The sequence below is a fragment of the Fopius arisanus genome, unplaced genomic scaffold (assembly GCF_000806365.1).
Source record: "Fopius arisanus strain USDA-PBARC FA_bdor unplaced genomic scaffold, ASM80636v1 scaffold00016, whole genome shotgun sequence".
Classification (NCBI taxonomy): Eukaryota; Metazoa; Arthropoda; class Insecta; order Hymenoptera; family Braconidae; genus Fopius; species Fopius arisanus.
Window position 1 is genome coordinate 1328620 of NW_011887755.1, and position 24534 is coordinate 1353153.

Consider the following 24534-nt stretch of genomic DNA (forward strand, 5'->3'; position numbering starts at 1 on the left):
TCATCATCTCTTATTCCACTCTGTCGAGTCTTTCCGTGGCGCCTCGTTGGAACCACCGGAAATGTCCAGTTTCATCTCTTTCATGAGAAAGAATTAAATAACTGCTCTTATTTGACATCATCTTGGTGCATTACCCAGCCATGTTATTAAACCATTGCTCCTGGTCATCTGAATTTTCTATAAATTCAAACGGTAATGGAAGAATATCATATGTCAAAATCACATTCACATCGCTCTTGACATCGCCCTTTGATCATTTTTATTAAAAAGAATGTGCTCATTGAAGCGAATGACCTTTGATATATTGGAATGAAGAAATTAACTGGTCGTCATGAAAACTAGTTTTTTGTTCATAGTAGAGAAAGGTTCGAATTAATTGGACAATCGAACAAATGGGCTTTCACATTTTCCATGCTTTGATTCAATTCTAGCTTTTCATGCGGAGGTTTTTCATTTTTTTTTGTAATTTAATACGATTTTTTTATTTAGCTTAACTAGATAAAAATAATTGCTCTCTGATACAACTAAAACCCCCGGGAAAAACCAAAATTTTGTTAACCATAAATGAAAAACTTGTTGTGTAAACTGCATGCCCTATTCATAGCATGGAAATATCGCACGTAAAGTTTTACCTCGACATACGACCCAACTAACCCAATTTTCCTTCGACTTGAGAACTGCATACAAGATTGAGAGAACTCCTATTGCTGAAGAAAATGTTTTTCTCCATGTGCTGACCTTTTTCAAAATAACATCGTTTATATCCCTTCCCATTTAATTTTAATTTCCACTCCAGAATGCCCCTTTTCGAATTTTCTTCAGGTCTCTCTGAATTAATTGGACCCAATTCCATCAATGGCTTTCAATTTTATTCCACATTATTAATTAATTTTCGAGTGAGGTGAAAGAGTGGGTGTGAGCGGATCACAGCGGGGCGATACGCTTTCCAGATAATTCCGGCCCGTCAGGGTGTTAATGACAGGGCCTCAGTGTGACATGAATTTTCCCGGCATTAATGCTGAAAATCGTCTGTACTCAACCAGATATTTTCCTCTCAGATGCAACTGGGGTGCGCTTTGAGGGACCTGGGGAGAGGGCTCAGTCATACGGTCAGGATGTCGACGTGACTTTGCACGCCGCCTCGAGTCTTCATATCTCCCGACATCACTGACAGAGCAGTTTGCCCTGCGCCGCAACTACAATATAAAATCTCTCCTCTCCCTTTTCACTTGATTCTCACCCATTCCAAGCAGTTGAAGTTGTACGCAAGCGTCAAAATTCGAGAACAACCCTCTGCAGACTCATTTGGCGCGCGGCAACTCACCCACTCACTTTGTCCGTGCAAAGTTCCACATCTGTACACCGGGTAAATAAAATAACACCAAGTACACCGTCGAAATAAACGACAATACTTCAATTGAATTTTCAAAAAAATTGATCGCGTGAGAAATTTTTCAATTAACCCCTGAAGATTGATAGACCGTAATTCACCGATTTTCAACGGTTTCGACAGTTTAACGGTTTTAACAATTGCCATGATTCAGTAAAAACAATAATTTTATAAATTTGTTGGGGATAATGGAATTGCATTAGTTTATCTTTTCTCCGAGTTTCAATGGAATTATGGTATTATAATGTCTGATATCAATGAATATTGCTCCGTAATGATGTCTGTGTGTATATCGCGTGACATTGTCGCGTGGTGTAAGCGACGTTTGTGCAAGGAAGCCTCTAGGTATTGAGACAGATTTACGTATGCTGAATCTCTGGTGGATATCTTGCGGTGATACCAAGTGTTTACTGTGTATTTGTGCGCGAGTGTATCGAAACGCTGGGCGACATATAGTGTCAACAAGAAGGAATAAATCTCAAGTGAATCATTGTTACGTTCACAAAGGGACTTATTATTTTTAACAATAAAAAATGTTGTTTACTATTGTACTTTGGCTTCTGATGATTGAGACGCGTGGTGCACAAGGTAAATTCTTTCTTTTTCTTTCAAGCCGATATTAATGGATGGCCTGATGACCTCAATCGATTTTACACAGAGTTATTTTTCTATTGACATTCATTGCCACATTTGTGGTATCGAGTATTGGATTATTCAAGCCATTACGAGAAATATACAATAGATTCAACAACACTGCTCGCTATTTTCTCCGGCACATTTTTATCTTGGCAAATATTTGCGAAAATTCAGGAATTCTCCATCCATAATCCCCCATTTTTCGAATATTATCATCTCTAATAGCGGGAAATATTATTAGGATTCTTGAATGCACTGCAAACAGAATTAATGCGACATTCCCGGGATATAACTGCTAATTGTGTCCCTCACCGTGTTTCATATTCATGAGGCAGTAAACCACACTGGATTTTATGCATTCCATGTTTTTTTAATGTCACGACACCCCGCTATATCTTGTGAATTTTTACCAGGCAGGAAATACTGAAAGTTTGTTTTAATAATTTTATTTTAATGCACTTCAAGCATTCTCAACACACTGAAAGAACGGATTAAATGCATTAACATTTATTCCGTTCCATCACCGGTTGAATATTATTCACTTTCCCCGCCTGTTTAACTCATTTAACTTAAATTATCGCTGATGGGCACATCGAATGGAGATGACTGGTGAGTTTTATCATTTTTATTGTTAACACTCGACAAATAACTGCCTAGGGACACATGCTGAATACGAAATTATATAGACGTTTCACTATTCATCTCCCCCACATCCGTCGCTCTCGCATGATTCACCAAATCCGGAAATCTGTGAAAATCTTTGAAGGGAAATCACTTCATCGATTGAAAGTAGAGGGTCTCGTGTCGTACTTGAATTTCATCAGTGGATGAGTCTCAGAGAAAGATGGGGAAGGCTCGTACTTTCGGATTTTACTCGCTGAATTCTCATTTATCCTCCGATGAGTTTTACCCCAGGTTCCTTCATGGTATACTAGTCTTACTTTTAATCACAATTTTATCATTTGGACAGGTTAAAATTTCTTGCGGAACTCAGTAGAAATAAATGAATCTCGAGTCCAATGTCGAGGGAGGAATTGCAGGAAGTCAATAAAAATCTATAAATTGGTGTACATTGAGTTCGGTCACTAGCGCAAATTTCATCTCACGAAAGAAATGAAAAAATCCGAGTTTTATCGGTGTTTCAGGGTCGAGGAATAAAGTTTTGTGGTGCAATGTTTCAATACACCCATCGTGAAACTACTGGGTGTTTATAAATATACCACGGTATGAGGATTAAAAATTTTTAAATTAATTTCCTGTTTTTTTTTTTTAGACACCATGAAACACTGTAAAAATATTAACATCCTGAAATATTCATGGTGATATGATGTGAACGTCGGTAGGGTATTGAACCTCCTTCCATATTTCTCTGCAAAATTCATAAATCACAGGATGACGTTTCCTTTACTATGCGGCATCTGCGGTATCTGAAAAAAATGGTAAAAAGGGACTTTTTCATGTCACACCGGTCGTCAATCGCGGATAAAAAAGGGCCGCTTTTAATATATCTCCCGGACGCATGAGCTTTTAAAGACATCCAATAGCCATTACACCATCCTATAGCCCCAGATTGTCCTCCCATACCATCAGGCGTTTGACGTTTTTAAACAGGAACTCGAGGACCAGGATTTTCAGCCGGACATGCAAAATAAAATCAAGCAGAAAAATGAAAATAAGAATAAAAGTTCCCCTGCAAATTCATATTCAATAAAACCGTGGCGTATCTCTTAGAAAAATGATAAAAAATCTATACAAAACATGCTTGCCAAAAATGTTGAGAGGTTTACACATTTCACGGAATTTTCAATGCTGAGAGATTTAATGTGATTGACTACTGACGTAATTCATGGATGTTCCCATTGATGTAATAGAGGGATGATATGATGGGGAAATATATCAGAATGGTTGGATAATTTTGAGGCAGTATGGTCATTCAGAATGGTTGAGCCTGTTGTTGGCAATCAGGGATCCGGTTAAACGGGTTTTGCCAGTGATGAAAAGCGCTGCGACCGCTTGTTTCGTTGGTCCATCGCCAGGGTTACCTGCCGCAGCCATTTGTAGTTGCAGCTGTCTCACTCGACATACATAGGGTATATGGGCAAAGATAATACGAACAGAGAGAGAAGTTGTACTGTATGCTAGGTCGAATGGTTGGTGGTGGGTTACCACTTGGGTCTTGTCGTTCGCACCACCAGCTTGGATTATCCCTCTGCGACAATTAACAGTTAGTGATTCGGAAAACGAGGTAAAAACATGCCAAGTTGGGTGGAGAATGTGGGGTGGAGAGATGGGGTCGATGGGTTGATGGGATGGGGTCAGGATGCCTAATAAGACTGGAAGCCATGAGGAGGCAGTACAGGAAAGAATTAAATGGCTCGGTGACTTTACCACAAACAAGTTGCGAGAAGATTCTCTCACTCAGTTATCAGGGGAAAACCCTTGGCTCTCTCATACTATCGGAGTCACTCCCTCTCTTTGCAAGTACTTCTCGTCGCCAAAAGCTCTTCTCCTCTGCCGGCTGCCTACCAACGATACCAAACTATGATGTTAAGTAGTTTATATGGGCACAAGAGCTATCGCTTTTACGACACTTTTACCATAGCATGAATTGACACTCGTTCCACTTTATTTGATACTTACTTTTTTACCTTTTTTCATTTGTTTGTTACTATTCCTTTTCTTTCTTTTCTGCCCCTCTCTGTATTTTTATAGCCGTCTATTTTTATGGCTTGGTTTTTGTACCTGCGAGAACATTGTAATGTGCTTTTGTTTGTTTTTGTATTGAAATTTTCACGTCAGCCAATATTATTATTATATTTTTGATAAGCTCCTTTTAACATTTCTCGTTTGTATTCTTGAATTTTTTTTATTCCACTATTTTCAACGCTCTTGTTAAGTAGTAAGAATGGAGTTGTTACTGGCGGTTATTTTTATTTCCAATGCTTTTTGTTTATTTTTTGGGGGATTTTTTTTTTCTCCATTCAGTCGGTATGTTCGACGTGTACAAAGGGATTAACCAGATTTTGTGGGTACTGTACTCGTTGTTGGAAAAAGTTTCATAGTTTTTTTGTTGCCTGTCTACCGTGAGAGAGTGGAAATTAAAATTTTATACCAACATGAATTTCGTTCCTGTAGAATGAATATATTTTTAAATGAATAAATTAGAAAAAAATGGATTTTTTTGCTCAGGATTTTTTTTTATTACATTTCGAATCATCGGTACAGAAAAATAAAGTGAAATTGTCTGCATCTCTGGATGTGTTTTCGAAAATTTCTGCAGGGCGGTTTGAATCCGATAATTACCAAAAAATGGAAGAAAAAGTAATATAGGATGACATAGGAAATGGAAAAATGCGGGACGCAATGCCGATTTGCGATGGGAAGTAATTTGACGTGGAAAATGAATAGAAATCCACTTTCCTGTTGAATTACCGTCGTCAGGATTACCGTTTACCCAAGTAATTGAAATTCCTGATGTTTTAATTTTGGAACAGGATTTACAGAATATTAAGAATCCTGAATGTAGGCCAGGAAGACGAAAGGAGTAGAAAGAGATATTGATTAACATTCGATCCATAATTATAAATTAATCCATACGGAATTACACAACCATTCATCAGAGTGCCTGACAAATGGTAAAGTGAAATTACTGTGAGGACACACAACACACTATTTCCTGCTTGATGTATCTCTCCAGTTATAAATAATGAATTCCATTGTTCGTAAATTAAATTTTCTTTAGCATCATGATTTGAAAGTGACTCATTCGCGATACAATTATTTCGTTTCAATTTCGTGATGAATGTGATCTACATGGAGCATAAAAATTCACTACGATATACACTCCAGAATTCCCCAGAGGAAAATATTATGGAATATTCAACGATACGGAGTACGCGTCATCTGATTTCCTTGTAATAAATTGGCCAATGAGAAATGAGTGTTCATAATTAATGAATGCTCGATTAATAATAAACTTGTTGGTAATTAAACTTCATCCATTCTGTAATCACCTCACACACGAAATTCACAACAGTATCACAAAGCCACACCTGTATCAGGTAGCGGTTTGTGGGTGTACAGAGACGAGGGTGTGAATCCTGACCCGGCACAAAGTTTTTGGAGTGCCATTAAAGTGTCGCACCCTAGTGCTTCTGCTGAACATTGGTCGTTCTGGCCTTCAGAAGGGCTCCCTCGTGCCTCGATGGAGCGAAAAAAAAAAAATGCCATGGCGGCAAGAGAAGAAAAAAAAAACAAAAATGATAAAAATCGATTGAAAAAATATATTGGAAAAGTGCAAAAGTTTTCGGTGCAAAACGAGTGGTATTTTATCCGAGTGTGATATTACCATGGACGTTAAATTGTTTTTCCAGTTTTTCCAGTTTTTCACAGTTTTTCACTTGGTCTGTTTACGCGGATGTATATCGATTCTGATTCGAGCCATTACTTAAATTACCGTGGGGTCACGGTATTCCAGCTGGAACCGCGATAAATAATGCAACGTCGTGATCTCGATGGGTGAATGGAGGTGAAAATGCAGAGCTTTTGGAGGGGGATATTTTGGTGGATATGAAAGAGTAGTATGAATTCTCAACGTGGCCACAGGCGGCCGTTCGCTTGTCTACATTCGCTTGAAATACTGCCCCGAGAGATGGTCAGCCCTCCCACCTATACACCCGCTGGCAAGCTGACATTGAATTATATTTCATAGCAACCTACCACAAAAACCATTCAGCTTTACACAGTCTCAGGAATATCCCATGATCGTTTTGTCAAAATCTCCAACAATTTGTTACCACATCCTTTTATTCGTTTAATTTTATTTCTCTTCAACCGATTATTTGGTATTTTTTTTTCATATACAAATACACTTGCCGAGAGATGCATTGATTTTTCAATGGTCGCTTGAATTCTCGGACTCGTCATTAAAATTCAATTCCAAATTCATTTTTCAATAGGTTCGAGCGTTGGAAAAATTTTTCCATTAATTTTCGACATTTTGCAATAGCTTGATTGAATCCTCACTGAAAAATTGTATAACAAATTGATATCACTTTGTCGTAGCTAGAAATTTCACGGATTTACACTTTTTCATAAATGAATTCTAGATAGTTACCATTTTTATGAGATAATTGGAGAAAAAAAGGAAATCTCCTTATTGGATGAAAGATAAATTTAATTATCCAGAAAGTTCCTGTTTCCACTAATTGTATGCGTGTGTGTATTTTCACGTACGGCGAACAAGCAGGGCAACGCAAATGAATTTGGCCCCTCGCACTCTGTTTGATTTGACTAGTGTGGTGCTTTCATATTCCGAAACGGTATTGTTGGAGAATATCTATGAAAGTGATGGTGAGGTTGAGATACAACTTAATTAGAAATTTTCGGGTGAAAATTTCATTAACAGTGATAATGAGATTACTCCGGTGAGGGAATATTTGGTAACTTTTTTATATAACAAAGTAGAAAATTCAATAAACCCACGGGATTTCGTATTTGTACGGTTACCAGTTCGCTGAGAGCTCGAGTAGTTGAAAGCTGGGACAATCGGGCACTATTCCAATTTTTGAATCTGTTTTTATCGACCAAGAGAGATACAAACTATTCATAAAAGATTCTCAAAACCGGAGAACTTTATTCCCAGCACGGACACTGGAATATCCCCGAGATTATGAATGCATCTACTGCCTGAACTGCATCCATAGGTATATGATTTTGACAAACTGGTGAAGAAGCCGTGAGAATTTTATTTTCTAGGTCAGTCGTCTATTCGGACTTTAACGCTTCTCAGATACTAAAAAATTTACCTACACCTCCATCGGAAAATATCGAGTGAAGCTTAACTCATGCCATCACCAATAAATTCACATATCTCATCTATATTCCATAGCAGTTAATATTTTTTCTCTCCATATTAAATCAATCGAGCCGACATGATTCTCATTTCTCTTGCCACTGTCTTTTGAATTTAATTTGTAGACTTTCAGGATCTCTACACTCACGTTTAATTGCAATTTCAATTCCACTGACTTCCTGCTCACCTCCAGTTTCATTTCCCCTCGTGTCAAATGGTGGCAATCATTCAGCCGATTCATCCCGGTAATTTCAGAGTTTACATCAAACAACAGTATACCCTTCTGTCGTTCAGTAGCAATCTCTAAACATACAGACATAAGGAAAACAAAGTTATGGAGAGAAGAGGGAAAACATAAGTGTACACCGTCATCTTGCGTAAATCTTGTCCTCCCTCCGTATGAAATATAAGATGTGGGACACGCCGAGTGCTTGCATAATAAAGTGAGGTGAATAGTCTAGGTGGGCGAGACGTCACCTGCTCCACACCTCCACCTCCACCTCCACCTCCTCATCCCACTATTCCACCGAGATCTCATGCAGAAGAGGCTCACTCCTCTCGCCATTCGCCTCTATATTCTGCATGATGTATATCATCAGCAAGCTAAAGCATTTTTGATATGCCAGTGCTGGAGGAAGGTTCGATATTGGAAGGCACTACTACCGGATCAACCCAGTGAGACTTCCAAATCCTCACCCCAAACAGCCTCACTCCCACATGTAATATTCAAAACACTTTTATCAGAATCACAATGTCATAGCGATTTGATAAAACTATGGCCTACATCAATGTTTAGGATGATTGCTGGTACTTAGACGGGCTATTCAAAGCAACTGGATTCCAGTAGATTCGGAAAGCAGGGATAATCGCTTGCATACACACAACTCCCTTACCAATCCCAGTGCTCATCCTCAAACCAACATTGGATCGAGCCGTCCAGAATCATGTTGACATCATTATTCCGCATATGGACCACTGTCGCTTATTCAGTGATTCAATTATACCTGAAACCCATATACATGTCCGGCTAGATTCGTGCTATTTTGAGGTAAAGCTTGAGTATCTCATGTCCTCAACACTCTTGTAGAATCTGCATTTGACGCCAACGCAATCATCCCACCAAATTCATTCTGTATATATACATTCCTTTTGCACAATCCCATCCAGTCGGCGTATACCAATTGGTCAATTGATCCAGTTGGATTTATCTACTCTACGGGGAATGTAGTTTTGCCAGAGGTGAAAGGGAATGCAATATCCCAATTTTAGTCGCTCGCCGCTGTTTGTTCCCATCGATCTACTCAACACGTACAAAAACAGTTTTACTTAGCAAATAAAAATTCAGTAACATCAGTATATGTGAATTTCATTGTCACTGTATGAGTGAATCTATAATCCTCGTGTTGTCTGCATTACACGGTAAATTCGATACTGAATATTGCATTTGCCTCAATTTTGAGAGATAGGAGAGTTGGACGATGATAAAAGAGATTATCTGTCGAATACAAAAATCAAAGAGGAAATGGGGGACGAGGGAAAATAGTACGGAGGGGGTGGAGATAAAACACGACAGTTTAATCCGATATCCAAAGTCAACGGGCGGATATATCAGACAGCTAGTCCGCTCATGATCCATACAACACAGATACATCGCTCTCAGTTCCGGGTGAGCAGGGGTTGGAAAACGGCAAAAGGTTGCTCACAAACTTTTCCCCTCGATAAATTCAAGTTTTTTTTTATTTCTTTTCATCTACACGTGAAGCGTTCTCTGGCCGAGGTGAACCCACGAATTTTTCCGGTTTTCTGATTATCATCGGTTATGCATGCTGGTTTGTGGTTTTTCATTTTGAGGATTAATCTAGGTTGAATACACATGACAAGCTTTGATATTTGTGACTTCAAAGAACATTGGCTGACGTATCCACCGGTAATATCACTTAATACTACTATTCAATCAGCCTGTTTGGTAACGGTGTTTATGCCCCCGGATGTTGAAGGAGAATTCAGTGGAACAATTAGGTCTGAAACTTGGTAGTATTAACAGTGACAGTAATCAGCTTTTCGTGTAAGAACGTGGGGGAGCAAGTACGATGAAGGAACCCGCTAACGATGTATTCAAACTAATATCGCGGTTTGAGCTGTGTATACGCACTAGGATTTTATCCAGATGTTGCACAGTGTTATGCAGAAACGTTTAATACGCTTTATGGTGTAGTTTAGACGGAGTATCGTGTTCAAGCACGTGCTTCCTAATATGTTACGCTTTAAGATTAATTTTAACTCCATTTTTTATTCTTCCGCTCAATTTCTGGCGGATGAATTTCTTCCTTCATTTAGCCAACAATTTTTCGTGGCAATTTCTCTCTGTGTGATCAAAGAGATGAATTAATTTTGAGATAAGTAAATTCATCGCGTTCCAGAGTAATTCAACCATACGCGGATGAAACTCTTACTCATTCAGTTTACTTCAGAAATTGCAGGAAAACCAGTACTTGCCCTCGGGGAGACTGTTAAAAACTAGTTTTCAGTCTTGTCTTCGTACTGCTCGTGTGTTGGATCGTACAAACAGCTTTCTCTATCTCTATGAATGTCAAAAGACATGTGAGATCTCAGGGAGTGCATGCGGAGATTGTAAGACAATAGCGACGAAGCCAGGGTAGTACTCTGGTAGATATGTAACCAGTAGATACGTAAGCATTATATCGTCCTAGGCTAACAATGGGTACGCTGTAGTAATAATATGATAGATAGACGTGTAATTATCTTCGGTGGACTGACTGTCCGTATCCATTGTCTTCCGGCTTGATGTACATGTTTGTCCATTTGGCGTGTGATCCAAGGGATCATGGGATAAACTGTGAAATTCCATAAGCAAAAGAAATATTTATTGTTTTAATTAAAAGCCCCTTTGAGATTCACCCCTTTTCAATGATTTTTTATTTAATCGGGGAGAATTGTCCATTTTCCTGTTTAGAAATAATTGCCAATCCACAAAACACCGCAGTAATTTCTCGGTTATTCAATAATTTTAATTGTTTTTATAAGTAGATGACTTTCTGGGCGAATCAAAGGCAATCGCCCTGCGGATTGAACATGTCAGAAATTTTATACGGTATTCCAATTAATATGGACTCAATGGAGATCGCTATCCTAATATTGAAGTTCATAACGCTTTAAACGATTCCAGCATAATTATTTCTAGCACTGGCACATATGGAGGTAAAACCAAAAAATTCCCCAGAGTGGAGATACTATGTTCGTCGATTATTAGAGTAGGAAATACGTATTCAATATCTCCCTCGCCTACTGAAATAGGTTCAGTTATAACAATGAGCATATTGTATCCGTGGTATCGTATAAAACACTCGGCTTTCCAAAATTCCCGGGCAAATTTAATTAAGCAAATTAATTAATGGTCGAACGCCACCTGATGATATTTTTTAATCAGCAAACTGAGAATATAGGGAAAGTATGCCCATGTGCATTGTGGGAGAAAGGATGTAAATTGAACTACTCTTCAAGTTTATCATTATTATTATTCATTTATATTTTCATCGATAAAGTGCGGTGTAAATGAAGCACATGACTGCTCAATATCCATTGAATTTCCGACAATTCCAAGTTAATATTACAGCCTAGCGATAATCGACCCCAAAGCTACATTGAGCGATAGTGATGCATGAATGAGTTATTACTGATTGAACCTGAAGTATACAATGTTTTTTCATTTTACATCAGAAAAAGTGTCAGCTATATAAAAAATTTCGGATGCTGGAAGTGAAAATTTCATTGGAAAAATCATGAGAAATCCTCAGCAAAATGTTTCATTGGATATTTTATTTAATTGATGGATCACAATTTTTCCCGCAGAGCTAGAATTTTTTTTTAAGGAATTCCTCTTTGCGTACATATAGAATTGGTACAGACACACATTGGTGACACACAATTCAGGATGGACTTGATGTGAGGTGTTATACATTTGAAAGTCCTCGCACATTTCGATTTCCCATGGGATGCAGACTCACCCAGAACTTGGGTAATTGTGGAATGCAAATCGTTGAGCCATACGAAGCACTGAAATCATTCGGGACAGCATTCCGATGCAGTGAATTCTCCATCAAACAGACTACCGTCGTCACTCACCAATCTCCAAACATCTGCATACGGTTCAATTTAAACAGCATTTTCAAATCTACATACTGAGATGGAAAATGTTCTATCTAGTTAATTTGCCGAGTAAGTACATTCGGTAATTTTGTTGTTACAGGTGGATAAAGTTTGTTATGGTTGTAATGGTTTACGCAGTGTTGCTATTATATTAATGTGAACACGTTGCAGGACAACGCAGAAGCCAAAATACTTGTGTGAGTACCTTAGGTGAACAGCCCCCGTTAAATTAGTCATGCTATATATAGGAAGGGTTTAAGTTTCGAGTGGGTAGTGGTGGGAAGAACGAGACATTAGGATTGGCCAAGAAATTAGCATATTTGAAAGTTTCGCAATTTAATGGAGGGGAGCATCGGGAGATGCCCTCTGAGAATATTGTCTTGTGAATGTATTAAGACAAATACGCGGCCTGCATTTAACGTGAATTTTACTCCCATTTAAAATAATTGAAATTTCATGAACTACTTATTTTTGACAAACGGGGAAATAATAAAAAAAATCCAAGTTCCAGTTTAGGAGGCCTCAACAAGTACTTCTCAGCTAGGTTCATCGTGGTAACATGAGGTAGAATTAATTAATTCACAACACTTGTGGGGAAATACAGACTATATTGCGAGCTTCATTCGAAATCTAAATTTCATTGTGACTCAGAGTTGGTGGCAGTTGATGGTGGTAGTATAGGTAGTGGGGGATAGAGGAAGGATTAACTCGCGCCATCGATTAAATGTCTGCCTCGATGCGTTTCAATCGTTGAAAATCCCACGACAAGTTTCAGTCCAAGTGAAATGCACAGCACAACTTCAAGGCTGAATTTCATTTCTCCTCTATCTTTCACATTATTTTCTCTCATTTCCCACCAATACCGGAACACTTGTATATTCTTAATCACTTCCACCAATAAAACTTTTCATATTATTTTCTCACTGATTCAATATCAGCAATAGCGACCCATTACATCTGTTTGTCAATGAACAGAAAGTTAGTAATTGTGTTCACCTCGACGATTCGCCAGAATTATTTCTTGAAAAATGCTACAACAGTGAAAACGATGTTCATCCGTGCTGACGGAATCCATGGATTTAAATCCAAGCCATCAACATTTTTTACAGACGTGAGAGCAAAGTGAAAAATTTTGAAGTAGCAACTTATTATGATTAAAAAATGTAACTCTTCTCTGAGTGCACCCCGAGCCATGAGGAAGTTTTTCCAACTCCTGGTGCAACATCTTTTCAACTTTTGAAAAAGAAAATAATCTTACTCAGTTGTGTGTGCTGTGTTGTATGTACAGTGAAGTAAAATCCAATTGAATGGATCATCGTGTGAAACTCTGGTGGTAGTCATCCAATGGCTGAAGCACGAGCTCGAAATGATCATGAAAGCCACAAGATCAATGAGATAAAAGAGACAAACCGTAAATGAGTTGTTAGCCGTGAGAAACTATTCGCTGTGAGAGTAGTTTTGGTCGGGCTCACATTTTATACCCGAGAGGCGTATCCCCACCTTGTTTTTCCATTCGGGATTGCTGCACTACTGCAGACATACTTCATCCCCTGGAACCAGAGTTTAAAGCTCCCCTGGAATATGTCTCGACGAATTTTCCAACGTGAAGCTTAAATACTCGTAAACAATTTTATCATTTCCGAACAATACATATTAAGTAACAAACCATGAGTATGTGTCTGATGAATCATAAAGTTTTTATATTTTTTGTCAACTTTATTTTTTAAAAAATCGTGAATTGTCTTGGAATTTCTGTGACATTTAAAGGAGGACGATAAGGAAAGGAAAGTGGATGAACAGAAATAAAATCATTTAAAAGTAAAAAACATGACGTAACGAACTGAAAGAAAGGAGAATAGGAAACAGGAGATAAAAAATGAAAAGAGCGAGATGAGAGGGGAATGAATTGCGTTTTGAACGATGAATCAGCATGAAATTTATTTGAGCTGAAACACTCAAGTATTTCTCTGAGCAATAAAACATAGATAGAATTCTTTCGAATTATTCGTCGTTTACATGAGTCAGACAAATTCCTCCGGCGTCTGTTCTGTTTACCAACAATTTTCCTCCAGGCAAAATTGGTAAACGAATCAACCACGTGCTATGAATTCGATAATTTTTTTTTTTTGGCCAACCCCATTTTTTTTTTTCACAACGGACGCATTGATGGAGGTTATTGAAAATTCCACTCGTATTCTAGATCTCCAAATGCGGCCTACCACCGTCTCCACTCTCTCAACTTACCCTTTCTACTTCTATCCCTCGTACCTCGGGCTGGTGCTTTTATTTTGGAATTTTTCATTTCCGATAAACCCCCGGGGAAATGAGCAAAGAGCACAAGATAATGTTTTTCTCTTCCCTTTTTCCTTCAACTTTCTGTTCCCCATCTTTGGGCGTCTCACTCGACTGGTTTTTTACCACTTCTGGTGACGTCCTAGTATTCTCGTGGGTGCTGAGAGTCGTTTGTAAATTGAAAAATCGAGGTGGAATAGAAAACAAGTGAAAAAAAAGGAGATTAAAAAAAATGAATAATGGAAATGATGAGCTCACGAAAATTTCTCTCCTTGTCCCAAGACATTCACGAATGGAATAATATCATTGTATTACGGCTGATAGATAAGAGCGAATATAGTGACATAGAGCTAGGTCGGAAGGAATTCATGAGTGAAGTGACTGAGAGCTCAATTAGCAATCGATTAAAAGTACATTAGAGTCACGTAAAGTTAGCGAGGGGGGACTTGCGAGGAAGAATCGCTACAGAGGGGAACAGGGCCGTCATCCTGGATGCATATTCAATTAGTCCGAAATGGCCTAATTATAACCATGGAAAAATGATAATGATAATGGAAAATTTTGCCACGCTCAGAGAATGAGGAGAGAGAGAAAAAAATGGGAGAAAGGTAAGGGAGAAAAATGAGGGCAATAATTTGTTTATTTTTTTTTTTTCATTTTTGTTCCCAGGGCATTTCAATTTAACGCAGGCAAGTACGAGGGTATGCGATTCCTGTGGATTACTGTGTACCGAGACCACAAGCGTAAGAGATGCCCGTTGGAGAAACGTGCGTGACTAGACTACGCTATTGGTTAAATGCCCGTTGACCGCTCGTGCACACGCTTTGCACATCCCATTCAACTCCCTGTTTCCCTTTTTTTTTTTCGTCGCAAGCATAAAATGCTGTGTTGAACCTTTCCCACGTAAAAAATAATACGGTAAAATACCATTGAGCTTTTCAAAAAATAGACGAGCATTTGTGACTCGGTTATTAGCCGCATTGAAAATTTTTACCGTGAGCTTTTTACATTGAAATAATTAATGTCCTGTGCAAATCGAACATTCTGTGTAATTCCTCAAATTTCCATTAACAGACGCATAAAAAAAAAACAACTTTGCGCATTAAAGTATTATTTAACCCGAATCAGTGTGTTCCCCTGAAAAGGAGAAGAATATTTGAAAATTAATTTACTCACTAGCTTTCAAATTAATAACATTTATGATATGCCGTATAGAGTCTGTGAAAAATTGGATATATATTTTTTTTGGCGAGGCTACTGGAAAGTGGAGGGAGAAAGCAGTAAAATCCGGTAATTCTCTCACGACAAGGAAAAGGGCTTTGGTATAACATGGAGTTTCATTCACAAGGCAGGGAAGATGACGCATAAATGCAAAATAGACGAGTGTGTCTCTAACGACATGAAGGATATTGGCTCTAGTGTGATGAAGAAGCCAGCCAACGAGCAATACCAAGCTATAGTTTTTTCCCCAGAGTCGCCATATTGGCTTGTTCCCCAGTAGCACCATACAGCTTCAGCTCCTGAGATGCTTCTTGAACGATCTGGGTACACAATCCTTATAGGGTTTTTGTTCTTTGGGTTGCTCTTAGGAGTTAATTTGCCAATTAACTCTGTCAATTCGCTACTCAAAACTCACGAGTTTTCCCGAGAATTCCCATTATTGGTGAATTGTTCAAAAAATTTTTAAAGTGTCGATTTTTCAAAATGTGAAAAAAATTAAAATCACTCCACGAGGGCTAATTCACCCTCATTACGAATCGTCAGTTGGTCCGCTACTCAGAACTCCTCACTTTTTCCGGAATTTTCATTATTCCGCGATTGGAGAATTTTTAAAAAAATTTTTCAAGTGTCAATTTTTCAAAATGTGAAAAAATTAAAAATCACTCCATGAGGGACTCCATTGACGTTAACTCGCCTTCATTAAGGATCTGCGGTACGTGGACTACTTAGAACTACCCCACCTTATATGCTTCCTATAAAGGGGAGGGAAGGGGCTGAGACCGCAGTGGGTAAATTTTTTTCATCCTTCATTTCGCTCGTATGACCAAAGATAACGTGAGCAGCGGCACCGAGAAGGCGGATGTGAGGCCAATATAGAGGATAAAGTCGTGTGGCATCCGGCTAGTACCAGAAGCCAGAGGCGCTATTTACGGTGAAAAGGAGATGAAAAGTACAGTGAGAAACTCAGCAGGAAACCACCGTATTTGCCAGGAATAACGGGCCACCGATTCAATTCTATATTTCCGCGGTGTTTGATACAATTTTGCTGCTTGTTTCACAATCGCCATGTGAATCCAAACTCCCATTGGCACTTGCTCTTCCTCTTACTAGGTGGTTTAAACGCTCAGGGAGAAATGCCATCCGCCTTAGGGACCACCATCACCCTCTATATGTCTCTCTCATTTTCTCTATTGAGTTTTCAAGTTGGTTCAATGGACATTCGATATTGGGGCAAATGGGGGATAGGTATGTGACAAAACATTGGAGGGTCTTTGTGGTATCTACACTCGAGAGGATTCTAACTCCTCTGTAACATTCACGATTTTCATCCACCGATGGATAAATTTACCCTTACCAAAACCGATATTTATCTTTGAGGATAAGGTTGCCGACTTTAACCACTTTAGTCTGATACTTCATCTTCCGATTGTCTTTCCCTCATATTTTTTTCCTCTTTTCATCATTACTCGTTATTATGGCGACGATGAGCATCTTCTCAATGTGTGCACTGTGCTGGCACAATTAAGCGTATCCCGGACTTGAGAAACTTTTATCCGTGTTATATAACCCTTCTCGTAAGGACCGCCTAGTATACACTGTAAATTTTCCTCTATAAATCTTTTGTTCAACGCCCACGGATTATCAAAGTTTCATTGCTCAAGTAAACGACTGTGGGGAAGGGAGATGAAAGTTGTGTGGGCGGATTTTATGGAGACTGCATAGTTGCTCATAATTCGTTGGTGGATGAGAGAAATGAGGGTATCGTTGATATCTTTTTAGTCTTATTTCCCTCTCCATGCGGTATTTTTGGTGTTTAAAAAGTATGGTGAGTGGGTGGAGGGAGGAACAAGAGGTTGTGAGGGTGGGGAAACAAAAGGGAAAAACTCACGGAAGTTTTTGAAAAGCCTTGGAAAAATGACGTTGAATAGGGCTGAAGCGAAAAATTTAATATGCCGGGTACGAAGAGATTCAACTACTGTTCTTTTTTTTTTCGCACCTACTCGGTGAGTTATACACAGACGGAGGAATCTCCTTGAATTCTCAGCTGTGATAGTCACCACCACAGTACTAAATCCATTAATCTTCTCTCGGATATGATACTTGGTGAAAGGGGAGTAAGAGGGATGATTTTCCACGGGGAATAAATTAAATTGTATGATAACATCATCTCGAGGTATGCTTTATGTTAAATTCTTGTCTCTTTTACGCAATTGTTATTTTAATGTATCTCGTAATAGCGACAATCTATTCAAAAACATTATTATTATATATATATATTCTTGTACCTACATTTTGATTCCGAAAAATTTTTTAAATCTCTATTTCTAACACCGAGAAGAAGAAAGTTTCTCCACGAATGTTTCACCCCAAGTGAAATTCAATGCAATTGTCAATTACTTTTCCTCATCTATATTAAATATAATTAAAAGGTATTGAATTTTTTTGCGTGGACATTTTGACGTTTCGAAATAAAATTGAGTATCACATATATTGCCCATCGCGTCTGAATAAGGGACCATTTCCTGAGGTAGTTATTCTCGTTCACCCTCTTACGAGACATCAAGAAGGATATGTGTATTTCCAATCGCCCTTGGTCATCCAACTGAAAGTCTTATGCACGATTTATCTGCACTTTATGTCTCCCTTCTATCGACATGCTCAAGGATTCATTGTGAGGGGTGATATTTTTGACCAGCAGTGCGTTGTCCTTCGGTTGGCCAATTCAGTGGTTGAAGTACAACACTAAAAATACACCCGCTGCTACAGGGGTGGTAAATCCAAGATAGATTTGCCTCGAGGTATATCCACTTTTTTCATCCCCCTCGATCTTCCCCCTCAATGTTATCCAATGTCTTGCACAATCAGATCATTATTTCGCACGCGTACATTTCGTAGGTCAAAAGACGTTACACAACGATCTTCACCACGGAAACAATCAATTTCAGTGAATGACTGGATCAGCACCAAACGATAAATATAGGTCTTTCATGAACATAAAATGCTTCATTTTCCCATAAGCCGCGAGTATCTAGTTCACGTTCTTCGGGTTCATCTAAAGCCCATACTCAATTCACCCTCGATTACACTTTCAATTGACCGCCTCTTCATGCTTTCACAATCTACCGAAAGGTATTACAACTATATACGAGAAAAGAGTTCCAGTAAAGAAAGCGTTCCCCCTCATTACTGAATTTATCATGCCAACACTTTATTATTTTCCACATGTCCTACTCTACATCCTATATTTATACCATCTCCACCATCTCCACCCTCAGTCTGACCCGGTTTCCTTCATTTTGATTTAATTGAAGCGATAACTGCTGGTCAGAAAGAGCCCAGCCCACCGCCATTTACCGCCCACAAAATATAAAAGAGAAGAAAAAAAAAATAGCGCGTTACACAAGTCTACTAAATCATGCGAGGTATATAAAAGTGTGATCTGGACCGAACGTGAAACATTTTTCGGTCAGTTTTATCGACACTGGCTTATTTATTATCCCCTTCGAGTTCACCTGGGCCATAGGGGGAGTAAAATTCTATCGATTGACCAATGGAAATATATGTCGTCATATTTCGCTCAAGTTGTTGAGGCTATTGCTGGGGAAAAAAAAAAGGAATTACTGGCAAGAACAAAAGGCCTCCGGTACACTACAGTCGTTCATGGACGTAATTTTTTTTTTAACACAATAATTGATATCACTCCAGTTACCCCCCGAAACTAAACTCAGATATATTCATTGTTTCAGGTTTGATGTATCGCGATCGACGGACAATATACGGACAGAATAGCAACAGCAGCGAATTGCCGACGTACGAGACATGCGTAACAAGAAACGTAACCACAGCCATTGGACAAACGGCATTTTTACATTGTCGTGTTTATAACCGGGGTGACAAAGAGGTTAGTACCCTATATGCATTGATGTGTACAATTTAATCGTTATATCCCGGATAAACTTGGCGGTGAGCCGGCCATTATCTATAGTTAGGTGCACAGCCACGGTTCACTCCCTCAGGATCAATGACAGTCGATCGAGCGATGAATTCACTCCCTCCACCCCTTCATTCCACTTTCTCTCTTTCTCACTCGACCTTTTCCCCTTCAACTCCCACCCATTTCATTGCATCACCAATTTCTCCTTTTCCTCTATCATCCCAATCGCTCCTCTCACTCCTTCCCACCCTCTCGCTCAATTTCTTTGCCTCTATCTACAGAAATGTCGACTCTATTTCACACCCCCTTTACCGGCATCGGTGCCACCTTTCACCCCAGCCCCACGTCTATTTCTACGCCCCTCCAAGGTAACGATTCCACTTTGATGGGATCCCGATTTCGCTATCCCGACGGCCAACTTATCGTTCCCGATTTCCCATTGCAATGCATTCTGGTCACGCGATTCTCGTATCAACCTCCCGCCCCTCCCCCCTTACCCCCTTTCCACGTGAAACTTGGAGTTTTCACTAGTAGTATAAGTCCAAATAGCACTGACAGACGCAGTGAGTCGAGTCCGTTTTTCTTTCACCCTTTTGTTTTTTTTTTTTTTTTACCAAGGAGTAAGAGTGTACATCCTGCAAGTTATATGTGTATCAGCATTCCGTAGGGAATTCCAAAGTGCATTGCAAAGTGACAAGAGTCTTGTTTCTGAGAGCATAAAAATCTATACCTCTTTGGAGTACATTTCCTGGATTGTCAGGGATATTATCAAGTTTCTATGGAACTTTATTTGCGTACTTGAAGTGGTTGGATGATAGAATAAAGTGAGACTGGAGATGTAAAAAAATCTTCCCAAGGTGCTGATTATTGTCTTGTTATTTGTTAGGGATGAGGCGATGTAGGGGAATTATTAAGCTTCAAGGAATTTCCATGTTTGCCATGTGTGTACACATGGGCGTCGATTAAACTACTCCTGTGCAGGGAATATAATCGATGGTCCCAGTTATTTACCCGTGCCAACCAAATATTTATCCGATTCGAACAAAAATCCAATGATAACTCAGAATTTATAGGCTTGAGGGTAGAAAATTTAAAAAATGCACGAATAAAAATCGAATATTGTGATACGACCAATGCGATTTGAATTTGCGGAAAACTTTTTGTTTTTCTCCCCCAGGCATGATAAATTTCGCTTGAATATTTTTTGTTAACTCTATCATTTAAACAAATCAATTATTTACGAAAGACAACCAGACAATTGACTGCGCAAATATAATAATATTTGGAAATGTATATTCAATAGCGAAATAGTAAACGGAGTTTATTGAATTTTTTTAATCCAGTTAATATTTTAATGAAACATTCGAAATACCACAGATGACTGACAGAAACCACTGAAGCCTGACAATTAATTTAATAACAATTCTGGGTATTGAGGAATTTCGAGCTAAAAATCCAATAATTAATAATCACAAAACGATGTAGTGAATCAATCCCAAATATTATACAGGAATCGCTTCAAAAACATTCTCAAAATTTTAAACAATTTATATATCTCCACCAATAAATGTAAAAAACCTTAACTAACCGTAACCCAACTTAATTAATTTGCCTGTAGCTTTGATGCAGAGTGATTATTTATTTTATCGTTAAATCGACTAATATAGAAGAGGGTTTTGGTGACGGGATTCATCAATATTTGTCGACGTAATTGTTGCATTGAAACGAGATGTACGATGGAGCTGTGGAAATATAGTGAACAATTTAGGTAACGATGGCATGGAGAGAATTCATAAATGAAGGTGGCCGAAAGGATTGGAAGGTTGATAACTAGAAGGGATAGAGGTGAGATGACGAAGAGTGACTATAACTGGTGGGAGAGTAGAAGGCACATTGGGTTTCTAGGGTAACGTGCTGGGGCGAGGTTGTGCTTGTGGTGTCGGTTTAGGTGGCTGATAGAATATGCATGCAGCTTGGTTAAAGAGAATTAAAGTGGGCTCAAAGGGACGTTAAAGGATTCAAGCAAAGCTTGACGCTACTCACGCGCACTCTACCATTCCGAGAAGATTCCTAGCTTTTGAATCTCTATCGCATGCTGCATTCTCTATATATGAAACCTCCTTTATTTTGTTGGGGAATGCTTGGGAATGGCTCGTGAGATAAAGCTGTGTATGAATATCAAGAGAGTGAAAGTTTTTAGAGATTATTCATAAAGATTGGTTGAGTCTGGATGCGAATATAGATGCGATAAAAAAATTAGAGTGAAAAAGGGGAAAGCACAATCACGCGTCAGATTATAATTTTTTTATCAAGGAATTCAATAATGCTGTGATAAATATATGAATTTTACGTAATAACGTCATCAGTGCGAAATGGAGACATTTCATGATGACAAGATTGAAATTTTCAACTTCCGGTAGATTCTTTTTCCAACGAATTCGATATTTTTTTCTGATTAAACCTGAATCAGAGCATATATCTCAATGGATTGTCCAATGGTTCATCGGGATATAAATAATAAATTTTTTTTACTCCCCAATCCTGGATTTTACCGGTGGGAGTTTTACGAGCACCTCTATCCTCTCACGATATCATATCTTTCAACACCACACAGAATCGGCATTCACCTTCTGTTTGTTCTATCGTTTTTTATCGGCAATAGCCAACAGTTTTGGAATATCTTTAAATGGCATACTGACAGATAAAAAACCCTTTGACGATGATGATCATCATTGATCAGCCTTTGGACCAGATATTTGTGACTATTCGACAAATAGAATGTCCTGGATTTAGTGTTGCAATTGGATTTGTAGGGAAGGATTTGGCTCAATGGTCGATTAATGTCATCCAAACGATTGATTCCTACTATTAGTTAGAGGTGAGCTTTGACCCAAAACATTCTACACTATACCTGAATAACGTACTGCAGTTGATTCTGAATGTAATTCTCGAATAACCGCAAATTATCGATCCGACACGGTTGCTCCATGAATGCCTGATCGATTCTTGGGTTATTGTCTTTTCTATTCTCTCTCTCGTCTACACTAATATCCATTCAATTACTTGATTCCCGTCATTCACTGCGAAGTGATTGTTATTCTCCTGACGGCCTCATTAGAGACGAGACAATCCATGGATATTGTAATATTGGTATTTATAAGATAAATTTGTTGAGGAAGTTAACGTTCACTATTCATTTTTGTATAGAGAAATTGGCGATGTACTCCAGACTGGAAATCCACTGGCTATTGTTCAGCTCTCGTAATGCTCAATATTTTTAAAATAAAATTGTACAATTTCAAAAGCTTCTTCAGGCTCATCCGATTTTTCTTCCCCAAAAAAAGTGAAATGAATGAAGAAAAGGGCGATGAGGGAAAAGGGAATGGAATCGAGCAAGAGAAATGGCAAGAGAATTTCCTGGTTCGAGTTGATGTTACAAAACATAACGGCAACCGAAATGCAATAAATAACTGGGGTTAAGGTTTCTTCTTGTGTCTTATCTTCAGCACTAGCGAGTGGTACTCCAGTCACTTTTTTATCTACCGATTTTTCTTATCCCCTTTGTACATTGCAATCGCCAAGCTTTACGAATAGCCATTGACATTCTCAATGATCAGATTTTAAATTGCCAAAGATTTTTCCATTCAATTAATTGTTCTCTCTTTGAGATGGCGTCAGTGCGGGGATCAATACTGAAATTTCAAGTGCCTCTCGTAAAGTCCATGGACCGAATGCTTGAATTTATATACCTGATGCCTACGTTAACGTCCGTGAGTAACGACTCTTGGTCCCTTTTCCCTCTATTCCTCTCCAACGATTTTGAATGAATCAACCTGACAACCTTCAATTCTCTCACCGCTGACGCAGGGTGATTCGAAGGCCATAGCAATATAACTCCGTTATCACCCTGCGGCGATTGAGAAAATATTGATGCACTGTTGGCTGCACAATAAATCTCCTCTGAGGAATTTTTTTCTTTCATTTTATTATCATTGACGCGAATACCTTCAAATTACTTCAGCATTCCAACCGAAAATTGGAATTTTTCAATATCATCGGCTTTGCTCTACAACACAATCATTAATTAAGGATTTTATTATGTACCTAAAAATTTTCCAGCCCACTTGATGTTTTCAATGACCCCATGAATGCTAATTTAGGTAAATCACATGAAATTTTAATATCCTCTCATATCAGCATCGAATTTCATCGTCTAATGGCCGTTTATCTTAAGATTTTTATTTATTTATTTATTATAATAACTATCAATCCGCAATACACAATTTCTTTCTAGAGGATTCAGTTCGTAAGCCAGGCAAACAGAATGTCTATTTCAAGGATTTCAATCTTACTTTTCACTGATTTGCAGCGTGCAAAATCAGCTACCTGGAATCGACGGAACGTCAATAGCTTTCACATCAACTGCTGTCGAATTTTAAATTTCGATTGCAACAATTCATTCTACAGTTGCGATAATCAAATAATTAATAGATTCCCTATTGATGGTATTTCATTAATCAGACGATTTGAAAAAAAAAAATCTTATTTGATTTATTTAAAAACTGGTCCATTGAATTACAGTCGGGGTTTATAATTTAATCCCCCGAAATTCTGTTACTTCTCAAGCTAATATTTATAATATAAGCGAATATTTCAAGACTTTAAGAACTGAAAACGACGTATTTCACAAACTTTTTCACTTTATAAATTCCTTAATTGGCCCTCTTCGTTAGTTTGTCTCAAATAGGCCCTTGAGAATATATTCAGGCCAACCTTCAGTTTTCTTCAACAGCAAATCTTTCTGTTTCATCTTCTCTGACAATTCTCCTTTTCTCACTCCGAAGTTTCTCCCTAACTCCGTGGGGTATTAACTCTTAACCCGGTTTTATCGCGATGAAGATGGTTCACCCAAGTTTTGTGGTATTCATATTTTGAATTACTATAGAGGCGAGCTGTCTCGGTGTTAACACCGAGGAAAATCAAAATTGTAATATGGAAGGAAGAGAATCGTGAAACATTCAGTGCAACGAATGAGAATGA

The 24534-nt window shown here is 38.5% G+C and overlaps 1 protein-coding gene across 1 annotated transcript in view; it reads left to right on the top strand.

Annotated features, from left to right (window-relative positions):
- Positions 1 to 1325: 1325 nt before the first annotated feature.
- Positions 1326 to 24534, top strand: part of LOC105263811 (hemicentin-2) — a 76727-nt gene continuing 53518 nt past the window's right edge. The window contains exons 1-2 of the mRNA XM_011300263.1: positions 1326 to 1978; positions 19307 to 19461. Of these exons, the coding sequence (XP_011298565.1) occupies positions 1924 to 1978; positions 19307 to 19461 (210 nt within the window). The 5' untranslated portion in view covers positions 1326 to 1923. The remainder of the gene's footprint in view (positions 1979 to 19306; positions 19462 to 24534) is intronic.